General features: G+C 34.5%; 1 protein-coding gene across 2 annotated transcripts in view; it reads left to right on the top strand.

The window, feature by feature from the left end:
• The window catches only part of LOC129005630 (transketolase-like protein 2), a 37636-nt gene extending 20152 nt beyond the window's left edge, over positions 1-17484 (top strand). For both annotated transcript variants that reach the window (XM_054434587.1, XM_054434586.1), the window contains exons 2-11: positions 746-891; positions 5246-5435; positions 7690-7924; positions 8990-9133; positions 10397-10645; positions 11610-11747; positions 12995-13121; positions 14209-14348; positions 15409-15640; positions 17133-17484. In XM_054434587.1, the coding sequence (XP_054290562.1) occupies positions 746-891; positions 5246-5435; positions 7690-7924; positions 8990-9133; positions 10397-10645; positions 11610-11747; positions 12995-13121; positions 14209-14348; positions 15409-15640; positions 17133-17305 (1774 nt within the window). In that variant the 3' untranslated portion in view covers positions 17306-17484. The remainder of the gene's footprint in view (positions 1-745; positions 892-5245; positions 5436-7689; positions 7925-8989; positions 9134-10396; positions 10646-11609; positions 11748-12994; positions 13122-14208; positions 14349-15408; positions 15641-17132) is intronic.
• The last annotated feature ends 1519 nt before the right edge of the window (positions 17485-19003 follow it).

The following is a 19003-nucleotide window of genomic DNA, read 5'->3' as shown; positions in this document are numbered from 1 at the left end:
CGGTGTTCAAGTGTTTAACCAATAGTGACATAATAAAACGACCTGTTTCCTGCTATTTCCCTGAGTACAGGCTTGCAGTCCATACGAGTAAATATTATGCTAAAGTCTGATGTTTGTATTTCTTGTATTTATTTTGTTGAATGAAGAGTATTTGATTTGATTTTGATGGTGCTAGTTTTTTCTGCTTTTAAACATCTACTGAAATGTCAGTAAATTCGTGGCTATCATTAAGCTCTACTCATAAAGTTTTTAGTGACGTAGCCCAGGAATGAAACCATAAACTCACAAACCAAATAAACCTAAAATTTGACAAGATTACTATGAATAAAGATGAAATACTGAAGGTGGAGGTCTAAAAATAAAATCGCTAATGAGTGCAAATGTTAGCACCATTTTAGACACACTTAGACATAATCTTACCTGTTCCCAGGGCTAAAGGCCTTATACTCAAGCTCTCCTAATGGAGCCCAGTCCCCCGAACACTACATACTACCGCATCATCCAAAACTGACTCCCAGTTCAAATTCACAACGTTTAAACAACAACATAACAAGTTTTTGTTAGACAACAGTTACAACCTATTCACACAACATTTTTCCAAACACTTCTAGGCAGCAATATGAATCTACTCTTACACTACTGACAAAAGCCAAAGTGTAAAATTTTTTTTACACCTTTTTAGCTTTGTATGTAATTATAATATCAATTTATCGATATTATTTTATGATTCCTCTTTGTATTACAGACACCCCACATCATGTTCCTCTATGGCAGAGATCCTGGCAGTGCTGTTCTTCCACACTATGAGGTACAAGCTGTCAGCCCCTCGTGATCCTTCCAGCGATCGCTTCATCCTCTCCAAGGGTCATGCTGCACCTATCCTCTACGCTGGTCAGTACTACTACTAACCAGTATAGTTCAATTATACATTTATTCATTTGTTTTATTACAGTTGACTCTCAATAATCCGACACTTATAAGACTGAAAGTGTGTAAGATTATCAAAAACATTGCCTTGATCATAGTCAACTTATGATTCCTTACATTATCTTTGACTCTAAAGGGTTTTCATTATCTGTTTAAGTTTTATTTTTGAAATGTGTTTTGATCGCAAAAAACAAATAAAATTAAAAGAATTGTATGAAAACAACCCATGAATCATTTGGCGCAGCGTTGGATTACCAAGCGAGTTGAACTACCAAGTGTCCGGTTATCAGGGCCAAACTGTATTCATTTTTAATACAATAGTTAAACCTATTCATAATTTATTTTATATAGTAACAGTTATTATATTAATAAAAGTAAGTTATTTACCTCTGTCTGATGTATATCTTTTATTTTATGTTACAAGACATTTTTATTGCCATTGTCATTTTCAAATGTATTTACCAAATTCAGTATACTGTATACCGTAAATAATATTTCGAAATAAAATAAAATTCACAAAAATGTAACAGTAATATCTGAAAACCTAGTTGATTTGAGTGTAGAAACTCGGTTGATTTATTCTGTGTCAAATTGATTTCCCATTGTAATGGCATTTGAAGGCTTTGCTAAAGGTCATTGTAGTGTCCAATGTCCCTATTGTTGATAAATAGTAGGTATTTAAAATAGTTATCTAGGTTTTGAAACTGTGTTGCTGATTCATTATTATAATTGTTACTATGATTATACATCTGAGGCTGTGAAAGTCTAGCACACATAAATGAGAGCCATTGGTGTAGTTGTCTGTGATTAGTCTAAGGCCTTTGATTGTGTCAGGCGTGACATTCTCTTAGAGAAATTGAGATTGTATGGGATATCTAGTCCATCCTTTTCCTGGTTTTCTAGTTATCTCTCCGAAAGATTTCAGCAGGTTGCCATCAAAGATAACTCCAGTGTCAACAAGTTTCCTAACTGGAGCTTATTAACCCATGGTGTATCACAAGGATCAACAATAGGGCCTCTTCTATTTATCCTCTACATTATTAACCTCCCTTTTTTACTTTCTTCCAAAATCATTCAATTTGCTGAAGGCATAATAATGTTAGTAAAAGCGCCATACATTTTTTCTGCCACTCTTATTGCATCCAAAGATTAAGAATTTATGGTGACTTGGTTTTCACAAAAACAGACTACATCCAAACTGTTCCAAAACTCATCTTTTTTATTTCATAATTCGCAACTGAAAACAGACGAGATTACAAATAACTACTTAACCAGATGATTCCATAAAATCTTCTAAAAGTACCAAATAAGTAGGTATTAACGACAATCTAAGATAGTCTGAATATCAAATTCAAATTATCTCATCTCTGTCGAAAGGGATGTTTGGGCTGAGAGTGATTTTTAAATCTTCAGTCATACATGCAGCTCTTACTTACTCTTACTTACTCTTACTTTATGTCTAGGACTTCCTATGGTATTATGTCATAGAGTGGTCAGTGAAATGAAATGTGTTTATTGTCCTTTGAATTTTTGTAAATTATTGACAATGTCATAAAACAGCTAAAGTTATAGCATAGTCAGTTAATAAATACAATATAGCTAACTAGACAAAATGATACATATTACAATATGTATTTTAAATATTACAATTAAATAATCTTTAAAAAAAAAAAAAAATTGCGGCATTTAGAATAATGGAAGTGATTAAACCCCATAACTAACAAAATCCAACAGAACTTTGGTCGATTTGCTAACTCTACTTAAAAACTAATACCAGGCATTTAAAAAAAATCATTTAGAGAATAGAAGGGTTTGTTCAGAAGCCATCTGTAGAATTTAGTCTTAAAAGTATTTACAGGATGTTTTCGTATTAAATGTTTTAGCTTGACGTATATTTTTAATGAGATTACAATATGGCTTTTAAGAGTTTTAGAGAGTCTGAATAAATCTATACTGTAGTAGCAACGTTTTTATTCCTTGTATTATGAACATGAGAACGTTGTTTGATTAAGTTGGGATTTTTTAGAATATATGATACAGAGTCAAAAAAGTAAATGTTAATCCCTGTTGGAATTTGTAGCTGAATGAACAGGGGTTAACAGTGTTCCTGTAGGGGTTCATAAGATATAATTCTAACCAACTTCTTTTGTAAGACTAAAATTTCCTCTATCCTACTGCATTTGTCGTAAAATATAATATTGTATCTGAAATTGGATTGAAAATAAGCAAAGTAGGCTGTTTAATATAATGTTGATCCATACAATGTATTAGTTTAGTCATAAGACAAATTACCCTTGAAAGCTTAGAACTTATGTAATCAACATGAGGTCCCCAAGAAAGAGTCTTATCCAGATAAATAACAAGAAATTCAACATTGTCTACATAGCCATCCAACATAATTAATTCGCACGATCTAAGGCCAAAAACAATTTTTTGAGTTTATTCTTTATTTATGAAGAAGCCATTAGATTCAAACCAGATAGAGGCTTCATTAATTGAGTTTTGAGCTAACTCTTAAAGTTGTTTAAGATCGGGATTAATATTTAAAAATGTTGTATCATCTGCATACAAATAAGTTTTACTAGTTATACATTCTGGGAGGTCGATAATACAAATTAAAAATAACAGAGGACCTAGAACAGACCCCTGAGGTACGCCATATTTTATTTTTAATTCTTGGAACCATTCTCCATCAATATTGACTTTTTGTGTTCTATTATATTAAAAAAAGAAAGTGGAGTTCCGTTGATACCGTAAAAATCTAATCTTATTAGCTCATCATGGTCCACTCAATCAAAAGCCTTACTCAGGTCACAGAAGGTAGCCTGAGCAAGACTTCATCTCAAAGACCATTAGTAAAACCTCATTAGTAAATTTGTCTATTGTGTCTGATGTACACTTACCCTTTCTAAATCCAAACTGCAAAACACTTAAGAAGTTGTTATTAAAAAAAAAAGAATTCAGCTTATCAAAAACCATGATTTCAAACAATGTTGATATTACTGGAATGATTGATATTGGGCGATAACTCCGGAGAGTCCTTTTTACCTTTTTTAAAAATGGGACAGACTCTGGTGACTGGAAAGACGCCTTCAAGGAGACAGAGATTAAATCAGTAAGATAGAGGTTCAGCTATATTACCAATAATCTGTTTAAGCATGCTATTAAAGACATAAGATAAACATCATTACTGCTAGAGGCGTTAAGTTTTTTTGTGGCTTTTATTAGATCATTAGGCGTGACAAAATCCCAGGAAAAAGCACAGCAGTGATAGAAGACAAGTAAATCTTTTGAACTGTAAGCATTATTAACAATTCTCTTTTTTATTTTTTCAACTGATTTAATAAAAAAGGTATTGAAAATATCAGGAGATATTTTGGCTGTTTTTGAATCGATTAAAGAATTGCTACTGGTTTTAATGACTTTAAAAGCAGTTTTACATTTGTTATTAATTTTTTCTATGATAATTGTGTTATATTTTTTGCAATTTAAAATATTTAAAATTTTCAAAAAAATACTCAAAGACTAGGCCCAAGTTTTTTTCTTACTCCCTAGATGATTTTCTAAACCATGACCATTAGGCATCATGTATTGACATAAAATAATAATTTGCCATATGATATTATTGTTGTTGACATGTTATATATTTTTGTAAATAATCACAATTTTCTAGATTTATGATGGATAAACATTTCATTTCAATTCCTGACAATGATGTTATCACAAGTTCCATTAGTAACACCTGTAGTTTCTCGTACAGTAGACTCAGGATTGGACCCTTGTCTGAGCTAAAGAGAGTCTGAAGCATTGGATATTTTTCAATATAAGATATAATAAACACTTTTAAAACCACAAGTTTAATGTTTAACATTACTAAATCTACAGAATATAATAAACAATAAAAGAACACAGCAATAACCTCAGCATGCACTAGACAGCTGTAGTACAAGTACATTGAACAAGGTGTATTCTTTGTTTACATGGTTACTAACCAAGTGGTGCCAGTGTGTGAGTCTGTAGCAGGTGGTCGCTCCAATTATCTTGAGCCCGAACCAAGCAGATCTGACGACAGGGATATTGCCACAGTATTTTGTATTCCAAGTATTATCATACTATTTAAATCACGTAATACCTACTATCCCAGAAAGGTATTTAGACCCAAAAGGAACACATTATTAACCATTACTCAACATAAACAACTTCTTAAAATTTGCTATTTTAAGAAAACCTTATCTTTCACCCCTGTTGCTTAATGACCTTTGGATTATTGTGTAGTTCTCTTTTACTTTTACTAATTATTACTTGATCTGTTTTTCAGCTTGGGCAGAGGCAGGTTTGTTCCCAGTGAGTGATCTACAGAACCTGCGTAAGATTGACAGTGACCTGGAGGGACATCCCACTCCTCGTCTCAACTTCATTGACGTCGGAACTGGTTCCCTCGGACAGGGAGTCTCTGTAGCCGCTGGCATGGCCTACGTCGGCAAATACTTCGACAAGGCTTCTTACAGGTCAGTTGCTTGGTATTGCTTGTAGCACAAGATTGTTACTGTTGTGTGAATTCAAGATTGGGGGAAAATTTAGGGGAATTAGTCATACATGCAATTGCCCTATTTACTGTAAGCCTATTATAGCTCATTAATGTTTCAAGTTCCTCGATGTCAAATGTATTTATTACATTTTCATACGTTATACTGTGCATTTATTTTGTAAATAACTGCTTTATTTGTACAGTAGACCCCCTCTTAACCAAGGTCGCATTAACCGATAATCAGATTATCCTCCCTCACTTGTAAAATATTACAGTTTGTAAAGGGTGATTTTTTTATGGGTGCGGTTTTTAAAACTAAATAAAAAAATTAAAAACAACTTGCATTGACATAAAAATGTATTTATTTGAACTACAGCGTCATGACATTAACGTTTAAAAATTATTTCTGGCATATGGGCTCCATTCCGTTCGCGTAGAAAGCCCAATCGAGAAGTCCAATTTTCGAATGCTCTTTCCAGCAGCTGTGGTTGAATTCCGCCAATTACTCGACGAATGTTAGCTTCCAAGTCACTTAAAGTTTCAACACTATCGGGCAATGTTACGGGACTTTTTCGTTCCTCAGCTAAACGAACTTGAAGTGGATTTAGAAAATGTTTGGTTCCAGCAAGACGGCGCGACGTGCCACACGGCAAACGACACAATTGGCCTCTTGGCAGAAACATTTGGTGAACGTATCATCTCATTTAGAGGTAGTGTCAACTGGCCCCCACGGTCGTGTGATATCACGCCAACAGACTTCTTTCTGTGGAGATGTGTTAAGTCTCAAGTATACGCTGACAAGCCACAAACTTTAAGTGACTTGGAAGCTAACATTCGTCGAGTTATTGACAGAATTCAACCACAGCTGCTGGAAAGAGTATTCGAAAATTGGACTTCTCGATTGGGCTTTCTACACGAACGGAATGGAGCCCATATGCCAGAAATAATTTTAAAACGTTAATGTCATGACACTGTAGTTCAAATAAATGCATTTTTATGTCAATGCAGGTTGTTTTTCATTTTTTTATTTTTAGTTTTAAAAACCGCACCAATAAAAAAATCACCCTATATTAACCCTTTGGCCGCCGTGGTCCAATACAATGGACCGTGGCGCTATTGCGAAAATTGCCACCTGCTGAATGTTTATTTACTGGCCACCTCTACGTTCAAAAGCCACAAATAACACACCAATCGAATCAGCATCGTCTGGGCTTCATGTAGCAAGAGCTTTGACTGCCTTTGTTTGGGTTTTTTCTCATGTTGGACGAGATTTCCCAAGATGACGTCGTCTGATGTTTGTCAACAGTGATCATATGTTTGTAGATAACTTCTTAAGACTTATAAGTTGTTTTGATGGGTTTTTAGTTACTAAATATGACTAAACATGGTCAAAATATGTCAACAGTGAGTAAAGACACAATATTTCATAACTTGACAGAGATTGGTGTGCAATTAGACGATGGTGAGTTGAGTGATGACTTCATAAATCCTCTAGGCCTATTTTTAGATAATTTTTTTATGCCCATACCCCAAAGGTATGGTATTATTAATATTTTTATAACAAGCTGTGTCATTGTTATGCAAGGGTTATCCAAATGATCGTGAAGAGTGCTGCCTTTCTTAATTTTAAATAAGGATATTTAATTTACTCTCTATTTTGGTGGGATAGGGGTTGGGGTACAGCTACTCCTTGTTAGTTGGATCTTAAGTAGTACCTCTTATCTCAGTCCATCAGATCCAAGTACCTCTTGGCAGATCCAAGTAGCTATAGGAGACCCATAACTTCTCCTTTTTCTTTTGTCCTCATTGTTGTCTTTCATAGGAATTTCAATATTTTCTTAGTTAGAGCCAAACAAAAAATCTGGATTACATAGTTCCAGTTAGTCTAGATTAATGAGGGGTTTCTGTATTAAGAAAAGAGTGAACATATGTTCAATGGATTAAGCTTACTAATATTTAAAAATTAATGTTACTTAAGTTCATCTTGAGTCATGAAACTTGGAACATCACTTGATTCATGCATAAATGTCCTGTTGGTCTACAAGCATTTCACCGTTTCAACTGGAAGATTAGATGTACTCGAAGCTGTAGTTTGTTGTACACAAGACTGTATTTTGTTATTGGCACCGTCATCTGAACAATGCTGTCTTAGGGTTTATACACTACACCAATTAGATGTGCCGAGAACTTGATCAAGAACTTGTAAGAAGTTGAAATGATGGTAATGTTTGCAGAACATACGTGTTGGTCGGTGACGGTGAGAGTGCGGAAGGATCAGTGTGGGAAGCCCTTCACTTTGCCAGCCACTACAACTTGACCAACCTCTGTGTTATCTTCGACGTGAACCGTCTCGGTCAGTCAGACCCCACCTCTCTGCAGCACGACATGGAGACCTACCGCAAGAGGCTTGACTCCTTCGGGTTCAACCCTATCGTCATCGATGGTCATGATGTTGAGGAACTTGCCAAGGTATATTTTAGTAGAGCTGTTGCTATTTTTTGATAACTAAACAAAAAACTTCTATTCAACAACTGTCCTAGCATTGTGATTATTTGTATTTCTTGTTTGCACATGTTTGGACATAATTGAACCTGATGATAATCAATGGGACTGTTTGTACTATTAAAAGAAGAGAATTCCTTGCACCGATGATATAAACCCAGTAACTACTTGTTGATATGGATTTTGAAATAGCTTGCAGGCCAAACAATCGATGACTTCAGTCACAAGCAAAAGCAACGTTTTTTAATACATGTGTCTCTTTAAAAAATAACCGTTCTTAATAGCAATCCTTAAATTTTCCAATGTATTGATCAATAAATTGAAACATTGTTATATTTTTAGAAACTGCTAGGGGGAGTAACATGTTAACAGCACAAAAATTTTCCTAGGTTAGATTCTAATTAAAATGATTTTAAAAAGATATGTACAGTATAGTCTTGATTATCCAATCTAAACCGACCGCAGAGAGGTCAGATAAGCGAAAAGATCAGATCACACAAACAAAACCCACTATAAAATGTAGAAAATCATTAAATTATTCAGGGTTTCATTTTTCAACCTATTCAAGGCTTTGAATTTGTCTTTCATTGAACACTAACATTTTCAGTGTTGAAGCCATAATCACAAAGTATATAAAAATAACTTACAACGTTAAAATATGAGACAAAGCAATACTTCATGTCCATTAAGCTACAGGTTTCTGTTCACACTGTCAATTGCAGGGGCACAGATAGGAACGACAAAAGTGGTTGTCTCAAATCCCTGTATGATATGGTGCACGGGCATACCATTTGGAAACGGTATGCAATTTCACTCAGATAATCTGTAGCCCCCTCCCCTCCGGTCGGATAACATGACGGGTCAGATAACCAAAAATCTGATAGTCAAGACTACTTGATCGAAAAAATGTTCATTGAAATATTAATTAGGCCTACCACTGGTCTTAAAACAAGCAACTCTTATTTGTTTGAAGTTGATTGGAGTTAATTTTAACTTTTAGCCATCGTTGTGATTGTATAATGATTGTTTTAGGCTTTCCATGAGGCAGCTGAAACAAAGAGCCGGCCCACTGCCATCATCTGCAAGACTTTGAAGGGCAAATACTTCCCTGAGATTGAGGATATTGTTACTTGGCATGGACAAGCCTTGGGAGCTAAGGCCGACGGTGTCATCAAGGTAACACATACACGTCACAATAACTTTATTGGTGCTTAAGCCAAAGTAGTTTATTCCTTAATGTATAATACTGTCCAATCGCCTATAATTTAGTTACAAGGCACCCACACAACTGTAAAACCTTAAACCCATGAATAAGCCGTAAACTTTGCAGTTAAACCTTACAGTTTGATTCTGATAAATTATTCCCCAAAACTTTATTGTGACTTTGGATTTGGTATTGAATCCAAAGTCACAAAATGATGTTCTAGCCTTTCCCATAATTTCTGTAACATCATAATCATATACTGTCTTTGTGTTAACATCGTGGTAATCTCCTGTGATTGCGGCAAAATCGTTAACTTCCAGGTGCGTAAACTAGTTTGGGGCTACCTTCATAAACTAGTTTGACAAGTCTGATCCTGAAAACCCCTCCCACTGAGGTTGTAGGGTTTGAGGTAGGAGATTTTGTTCCTGGTGAATTAAGCTGAGACTAAAAAACCAAGGAGCGGAGAGGTTAGTTTGTGTTAAAAATAGGTTAGTACCATAAAAGTAATATGTTGTTTTTGGCCTCTGGAACAAAAAAGAAAATCGGTCCTGGTTCTAATCTTAACCCATTGGCACCGACTTACGAGCGTTACTCGTCTGGCCACCGCAGGCCCAAAATCCGACCTAAAAGCTTGTTTTTTTAATTTTATATCTTGCTTCTTGTTTTGTGTATTTTTAATAACTTATTTTTGGGGTTGTGTTTCCACGGAAACCAAATATCACCCAAAATCAGCTGTGGTAAGGTAAAACAAACATTTTTTTTCTATGTTATTACTTATAAAAAGTAAACAACTGTTTATTTTGTTATGCAGGGAATCAATTTAAATTTATGATAATATTTTCATTCGGTGTCTGGATTAATCTGGGAATTTGTAAATTAAGTTTAATTTTAAACAATTATTTTTAACATTTTTATTTTTTATATTTTTTTGTTTTTATTTTTAACATGTTACACTTTGATTATCTAATTACATTTTTTTTGTGGCCAATTTTATTCTGAACAAAATGGCAAAAGAATTATTAAATTATTACCAATATTTTTATTTCTATAACAACTCGAGTGAAAGTCTACAAATTCGGTAAAATTAATTGCTGACCGAGGGCACTGCAGGCAGCACATTAATTCCTTTCCCAATGGGTTAACATGAGACATAACGGTAATAAATAGTTTATTCCCTATATAGGAAATTTGCTAACAGCTATTTTGTCTGCACTACAACATAATTTCTGTTTTAGCACTTGGAAGGCATGATGAAGAACAAGGGCCCAATCAGCCTGGGACCCCAGAAGGTGATTGAGGACGCTCCAAAGGTAGACATCTCCAACATCCGTCTCTCCTCCCCACCCAACTACAAGCTAGGAGAAGCTGTAGCTACTCGGCTGGCATACGGAACTGCGCTACAGAAGGTGGCTCAAAGCAATTCCCGAGTTATTGCTTTTGATGGTGACACCAAGAACTCAACCTTCTCCTGCAAGATCAAGGAGGTAATATTCAGAGAAATACATCTTGTTCCATCAGGGATTGGTGTTGTCTCCAATGTTTCAATCAGTGTTCTCAGTGTTGATCTTTGTAAGACAACCTGAACAAAAATATAAGTATACTTGTAGGAATTTTTTATCAATAAAAAAAAATTCCTAAAGTATTTTTTTCACTTAGCAGGATAAATATTAACAGCCCTGCTAAATCACATAATAAAAGGTTTGCCTATAGTTATTTTAATTGTTGTGCTAATATTATTAGTTATGTGTGGGTACTGAACTTTATCAATAGGCCTACCGATACTGATACCTAAAAAATCGACTCTCAATTCTCGATACTGATACTATTTACAAACATTTTCAATATAGCTTGTTTATATGACACACAACTTCTGTCTTTATGTCCTTACACAAAGCAAAAAAATAAATAAATAAATAAAAAATAACATCTTATAAAATGGGAAATAAATATCATACCAACAAATTCTTTTCAAAGAAAATTTCATTTTAACTAGAGGTGTGCCAGCCTGAGATTTTAATCAAGCTGAGCTCAAGGTAATATCAAGATCATTTCTCATAGTTGTAGAGACATCTTCATCGTCGTCCCTGGCAAAATCCTGAATATCACTCAGCGGCAATGGAAACATCATCATCGTCTCCCGCAATGGTGACAAATCATTGAATATCTCCCGCAGTCACTGAATCATCATCATCTTCCACGGTCGCGGCCAAATCCTGAATATCCTTCTCTTTAACAGAAACATCACACTTGTCCCTCGTGATAGCGATAAAATCCTGAATTTTTCCATCGATCATGGAAACATCATCACCGTCCGGCGTCCCCCACGATCGCAGCAAAACCCTGGTTATCACCCGCTGTCAAGGACTATTGTCATCGTCAGCTGTTTAAATTATCGTCATCCCTCTTCCTACAATTATTTTCTATTTTAACAATTTTATTGTTTTCCAGGTGGCCAATGACAGATATGTTGAATGCTACATTGCTGAACAGAATCTGGTTGGAGTTGCCATTGGTGCTGCCTGCCGTGACCGTGCTGTTGCCTTTGCTTCAACCTTCGCCACATTCTTCACCAGGGCCTTCGATCAGGTACAAACATCATCAATAGCACATTACTATAAAAAGAATCATTTAATTTTCCATTAACATGTATGTACAATGACCTTTACCGCAAGAAAATCTTAGATTGATGAATAGAAAAGATTGTTTAGCTGTTAGGAATTTTGGTTTCCCTTTGTAACCATTTAGGGTGCAAGTTTGGCAGGTTAGAATTAACAATTAAATAATCCACAAAGAAACATATCAGATCCACCCCTTACAAAGTAGTCAATCGGAGGATTTGAAAAAAAAAACAGTGAGTTTGATATGTTTAAACATTTTTGGGGGTTTATTTTAAATTATTTGTGATTCAGAATTGTCTTCTTAAGCTCTTTCATATTCTAAATAAATGTCTTTTAATAATAGAATTGTTCCTTTTTATAACTAACTACTAAGGTTCTCATTACAAAACGTTTGAAAAGGATTTTTTTTAACCGTTTGGCATTCTAGTATCATAAAAGAGGTTTACAGTGAAAATCAGAGAGTTCAGTATGAAGAAGCAGCCAGATTTCATAGCTTTATAACTACTTTAAATAGGTAAAGCTTGTATCGTAGTTCAGTCCTGGAGGTTATGTTTCTACCTATTTGTAAAAGCTGTGAATTGGTGGTTCTGAGCCCATTATAAGCTGCAGATCCACATATTCAGTAAAAAAATGTGTTTCTTAACTGAAGAGTCATTATATGATGTTAATGAATCGTAAATGTATATATATTTATACCATATATTTTTTTATATAATAATGAAGTTCTTTTATATTTGATCCATTAAGAGTCATTCATTAATACAATTGTTATATATATATCAATATCAAATCAGTATTAAACATATAGTTCTTTAAACTTTTGTAGCCATTCCAATAACAATACTTAAATACCTTGTGGTAATAAGTAATGTCAATATGTTTAAAAAGAAATTAATGGTGTATATAATAAAACAATTGTACTACTCTTTCAATGTACATTTTTTATAACTATTTCTAGATATTAAGTTATTGACACTATTTTGTAATTATCTATGTTATAATAAATCATGAATAAAGCATTTCTGATTCTGATACCTAGTGTAGATTAAAAGTACTCCTCCGCAACAAATCATTTTTCTAATTATTTTGAACACGTTTATTAGGGGCTTAGGCCCTTACTTTAATCACTTCTTTACAAAACTCATCAAAGTCAATACTACAATAATTACATTTAAAACGATTGTTGAAATTTCTGTTTGATTATTCTGTGTCCAGATTCGTATGGGAGCCATTTCTCAGACCAACGTCAACTTTGTGGGTTCCCACTGTGGAGTCAGTATTGGAGAGGATGGACCTAGCCAGATGGCTCTAGAGGACTTGGCTCTATTCCGATCCATTCCTGGTTTGTTGAAAACATTTGAAAAAATATCAATATCATAAAAATATTCTTGAGAATATGGTATCGAGAGAAACCAATCAATCATATTGGTATTTCTGGAAGAAGGCTTAACGTTGGGATTAATAATCCAAATTTGGAAAGATGAGCAGGTTTACTTTTATTTTGGATGAACCTAATGTCATACAAAAGCGTAAAAAGACGAAAAAGTATCACAATAATGATTAAAAAGTGTTGTATCCACTGACCATTTAATCAATCGCTTACAGAGAATAGTTACTTGTGATTGTACGAAGTGGTCAACGACTAATAAGTTGATAAGCTCTTTCTCCTGAACTCTTCTAATAATTCAGAGAGGATTTCGTAGAACTACAAGTTTCATTCTATAAAACTTTTCATTTTCTTTTATCACTGCACTGATAATCTGGTATTTAATTATCTACAGTAGCTTTGAAGGACTACTTTTGTGTTATGTGTTTAAATCTCAGATCCATGGGTATTAATACATTGTGCATTTGATGGTGATTTGTTAAAATTCAGTCTATAGGCCCATCTGGAATTTTAACTTCTTAATCATTAAATAACTTCTTGATCAGCATTGTACGTGTTATTAAATTTACGGAAAGTAAATAAAAGAAACGTCTTATAACACTTAAAACATATATTTACGCTTATACTGTTACTCACAAGACGGTAAATATACAAAACAGATGGTAAGTGGTGATCGATTTCGATTGGACACTCCAATCATCATCAGACCCAATAGGCGAATGTACATTCGTCTTCTTAATCATATCTGGAGTCTTATTTTATTTAGACTTTTTAATTATTGATTTGTCTGTTGTTTTGTTGTTTATGTACTTTATTAACCATGTTAGACTTAGAATTTTGTGATCCAACTTAACTTTGTACAACTCAGTCATCAAACTTAATTATTTTTGGTATGCCTACTGTCATGTAAAATGTCTTATCACAATAAATAATTTGATAGATTAACATATTGGTATACTTCCTTGATGGGTGACTCTGCCATTTGCATGTATCACTAATAGGAATGGAAGGGTTTTATACTTAAATGTGCCTCTTTTTTCAGGATCAACAGTGTTCTACCCGTCTGACGCTGTGTCCACGGAGCGAGCTGTAGAACTAGCTGCCAACACTAAGGGAGTGTGTTTCATCCGGACATCTCGCCCGGCTACTGCCATCATCTACAAGAATGACGAAGTCTTCAAGGTAAACAAACCATTACTGTAGTAATCATGTCTCCTTTTAACTGTATCCAATTATTATTTTCTTTGTGTTTTTTTAGTTTTTTATTTACTCTTGATTATTTATTGTAGAAATATTTTCCAAAACAATAATCAAGAAGGTCACATGAATTCCACGATGGCCACAAAATGCATCGCATAATAATAAAGAGTAAAGAGTGAAAATTATATATCTTTCTAGTTTTGATACTGTCATATCTGTTATTATCTTTATAGCCTTTTTTAACTCAGCTAAGATTTCCTTTTAAAGCGGATGGAAAACAAATTAAATCAAGCCGTTAAATTGTTACATTTTTTCTATGACCTTACAAATTGCATTACTTCATTAGAACCAACGATCACAAAAGACCATTAGATGGAGCATGCCTACCTATCTAACCAACATTTTAGCAGCTAGCAGCTGATGCACGGTCTGGCCTCTCGTTGTAGGATAGAAGCGCTAGATGTCAATGAAAATTGCGCAAAAACTTAATGTTCCGCTTCCAAATAACTCAGCATCTAGCCTACTAAAGGTATATGGTTAAAATTTTGTATAAGTGAAGTAGTGAAGTTAATAAGCCTTGGACACTGCGTTAGTTCTAATTAAAAGCTGAAAAACTAATATTTTCTTGTTCTAAACTAACTTTTTCTAAGAAACGGTAAACTCTAGAAAAAAATTAAAAGGTTGTTTGAAGGTCATTGTGTTAGTAATGGAAATATTTATAATGCCCAGGCGTATTGTCACGGATATTATTGATATCAACTAACATTTAATTAGTTGCGTTTGCTACTAAGGCTCATAACAGCCGGCAACCACTATCTTGTTGAAGATTAGTGAAAAATCCTTGCTTCACGTCGCGGCCAACGTGCTCCATCTATTGCTCTTATGTGATCGTTGATTAGAACCAACATTTCTTATGATAGTCTGGTTTTCACAGATCTTTAACGAAAATACTTTAACAAACCTTTCATCAAAAACTGTGTACTTGTATACTACCTGTAATATATAAGTAATCCTACAATTAACTTTTATGTGTTATATATAGCTTGGCCTAGCCAAGGTGGTAAAGCAGTCAGCCAAGGACCAAGTTCTGCTGATTGGTGCTGGAGTTACGCTCTATGAGGCTTTGGAAGCAGCTGATATTTTGGCCGGAGAAGGCATAAACGCCAGAGTCATCGACCCCTTCACAATCAAGCCCATCGATGCTGCCACCATCATCGCCAATGCCAAGCAGTGCGGTGGACGAATTGTCACTGTTGAGGACCATTACCCAGAAGGTAGATAAGATAACTGTTGCATGCCACATTCCGTACAGTCTTGATTATTTTACCTATAGTGTTGGTAGGCCTATAGAGATCTAACAAGCAAAACCAGGATCTAACATACAAGGGTATACAAGGGCCTAGGTTTATGGGTTTTGTTTTGTGTTTAGTCTAAAGTTTTGTATTTCTTGCGCAAAATTGGACCCTTCCCATTCAAGTAACCCTGCTATCCTCACAAAAAGTTCTTAAAAGATAAGCAAAAATGTTGCATAAATCAGAAAATAAACTATTGTAAAAGTTTTTAAATAAAAAATTACATTGGAAAATTGAAAACTTAAAAAAATACATGTTTATTAAGTATGTAAACATTACGTAATAAGTTATTAAACCTAAAAACAATTTTTCTTCTTTAAACTCATCATCAAAAAATTAAAAGAATAAACAACAAGTTAAGTCAAATCAACAAGTAAGGAGAAATTTAATGAAACTAGTAAAAAACGAGATAAAACAAAACATGTCCATTACAGCTACAGTTGTAGCACACAGTTGTAGCTACAGTTGTAGTTGTAGTAGAGAATTATGCGGTTAGTTATGAGAAGTTTGGACTGTATGGTATTTTAAATCTACTGTTGTATGCAGCATGCAACAAAGGAAAGTACAGTCAAGTGCAGGAACCTAAAACATGGCACATATCTTCAGAGTACAGTCTATGGCAATGAAAGGGGTTGTCTTGACTCACCTACTAGGTGTATTGTCATGTCACACAGAAATAGCACACAATTTCACACTACTCTATCGTCCACAGGGACAGCGGATAATAAGGAAGGTCAAATAATCAAGTCTACTGTAGTAATATTTATATTAAATTTCAATACTTATTGTGGGAGAACACAAGTCACGGATTACTAATTTTAAGTTCCAAGTCCAATATCCAGTGAATTTTCTTATCAGAAGTTCGTGATGTAAAATGTTTATAATGATGTTTGACTTACTGTGGTGGCCACTGGTAACCAATTTGCTCGGCAGTTTAATCAATATATAACTGAACCATTATGTTCAGCCATTTTCATCATCTTCAATAATAAAATGCCACCTTTCTCCCATCCTTTTGATCCCATAATATTGTTTCGGGTCTCCTAGTATGTATTCTACCTTCTGGACTTCAAAGTCCTCCAGTTATACCCAAATATTCATATACCTACTAGATTTCTTTGTTACACTTGATCCTCCAAATTCCATCTGAGTTGTGTGTCAAATCAAGTGTGTACCAAATTCTCCCTCGATTATATTGAACAATTTAATCTCACATTTATTAAAAATAATTTAGTATTTCTCACAACAATTTTGATTACTAGTATTGTCTCAAAGACAACTTTTCAAACAAAAATTTGTTAAATCCTTGAACAATTGTGTAATATCTTTTTGCTAATTTATCTCAGGACATAATTTGCTGATTTGAGCACAGCAATTTGCTATGCAATAGTTTAACAAATTGTTAAAACAACAGGTGGTCTCGGTGAGGCTGTAATATCTGCAGTTGCTGGGGAGAGAGATATCATCGTTAAGAAGCTTGCAGTTCCCACCGTGCCTCGCTCTGGACCTCCCAAGGTACTTCTTGAGATGTTCGGCATCAGTGCCAAGAACATTGTGGCCGCTGTTAAGGAAATCATCCACAAGTAAACCCAGAAATCATCATAAAATCATATTTCAAAACAACACATTCCTTCATCAAGAACTGATGTATAAAAGGCATAGCGTTTAAGTTTTATAAGTCTATTTCCATTTTGTTACTGAATCTGTTCTTTACCTAAAATATTTGTTTAAGTGGGTTTAAATAAAGTTATGGAGTATTGTTCTTATTTAATTGTTTTTTATTCATTCCTTTTTTATGTGGATAACTGTTTAAGGAATATAAGGATAATGTGGTGGATAGATGATCAGCAGGCTTCCCTTACTGATAAGAACAGTACAAATTATATATGACTCATGAAACATAAAACTACAATAGAACCCCGGCCAACTAAATCAGACCACGTCAGGACCGTGCCCCTGGCTGGATAACGATTTGTCCGGATAAACCAACCTATTGATAATTTATGATAGGTACACAAAAAATGAAAGTAGGGTTTAAATCTCTCGTGGAAAAACTTTAATTCAAATACACCTTTTAGTAAAACAAACAGAAATTGTGAGTTAAAGTGGTTAAGTAATGAACATGAAAATATGATGATTTTAGGTAACATAAACCAATAATAAATTATGATTGAGGTAAAAATGACTCAAAATGAATTACACTTGAAAATCATTGACTTTGAAATATTACCTAACTAATTTTCTGCTGATCTTTCTTATACATTTTTATTATTTTTTTTCAAAATAAAACAATTATTGTACTGTACTGTAATAACCACAGTGAAAATAATCAACTGTTCAGAGATTAACAACTGTGGTGTAGGTAATCTTGTGATATGGTTTTAAACTATTCTGGTTGTCAGTATTACTTTGGATTACTGGAAATGTGTGATGGGGGGGGCCCAGAGAATTGGACCTTTTACCCAGACCAGGAAGACAGCCCAAGCCAGCTTTGATTACACTTATTTAACTAACACACTTAAATACCGTACCCTAATTTTGATTGACACCTTCCAAACTAATATATAAATATATATAAGAAAAACCTGATTGAAGCAAGAATTGGTTGAATTGTAACTGGTAGATGAACTAAGCAACCCCTCTTACCGGCAATTTAATCTCTTGGAACATGTGGCTTCGAAACATGAAAAGGATTGTTTGATTCCGTTAGGCGGAATCAAACTTGATAGTTATTTACTACATTTTCCAGCGTACTTGCGAAGCCAGTGGCTTCCCCCCCTGAGATTTACTTCTAGCCTAACATATTTTTATATTTTACTTAAAACTAATAAGTTAACTTAGCTTGATTATTGTTCATTCTGTACGAAGTTTGAAGACTCGAAGTTTGTCAAATCACGGCAGCGGGCAGACAGGGGCGAGAGAAGAGGCGAGCCGGCTGAGCTTAGAAAAAATTGGTCCAAGAAAAAAAGACCGGTTGAACGGCATGCTAGCGCCTTACGCCATGAAGCTGTGGCGCTTGCGTCACAACCACCCCCCTCGCGCAAATTTTTTTTTTTTTTTTTTTTTTTTTTTTAGCTGTGGCGCTTGCGTCACACAACTAGTCTACTAGCTGAACTGAGTAGCTGAACACATTTAAATATAACAAACAGATATACATTGTGAGAACGCTCAAGTTGCATAGACAAGTGTTTGCAACTACGCGGCTGTAAGCCATGACAAAAACATTTTTGCATTTGCCTCCTAGAAGTGACCGCATAAACCGAGGCCATCAGGGATTCTACTGTA

Source organism: Macrosteles quadrilineatus, unplaced genomic scaffold (assembly GCF_028750875.1).
Source record: "Macrosteles quadrilineatus isolate MER2022 unplaced genomic scaffold, UCM_ALF_1.0 Scaffold_28__1_contigs__length_1566739, whole genome shotgun sequence".
Taxonomy (NCBI): domain Eukaryota; kingdom Metazoa; phylum Arthropoda; class Insecta; order Hemiptera; family Cicadellidae; genus Macrosteles; species Macrosteles quadrilineatus.
This window is presented reverse-complemented; position numbering and strand designations above follow the sequence as displayed.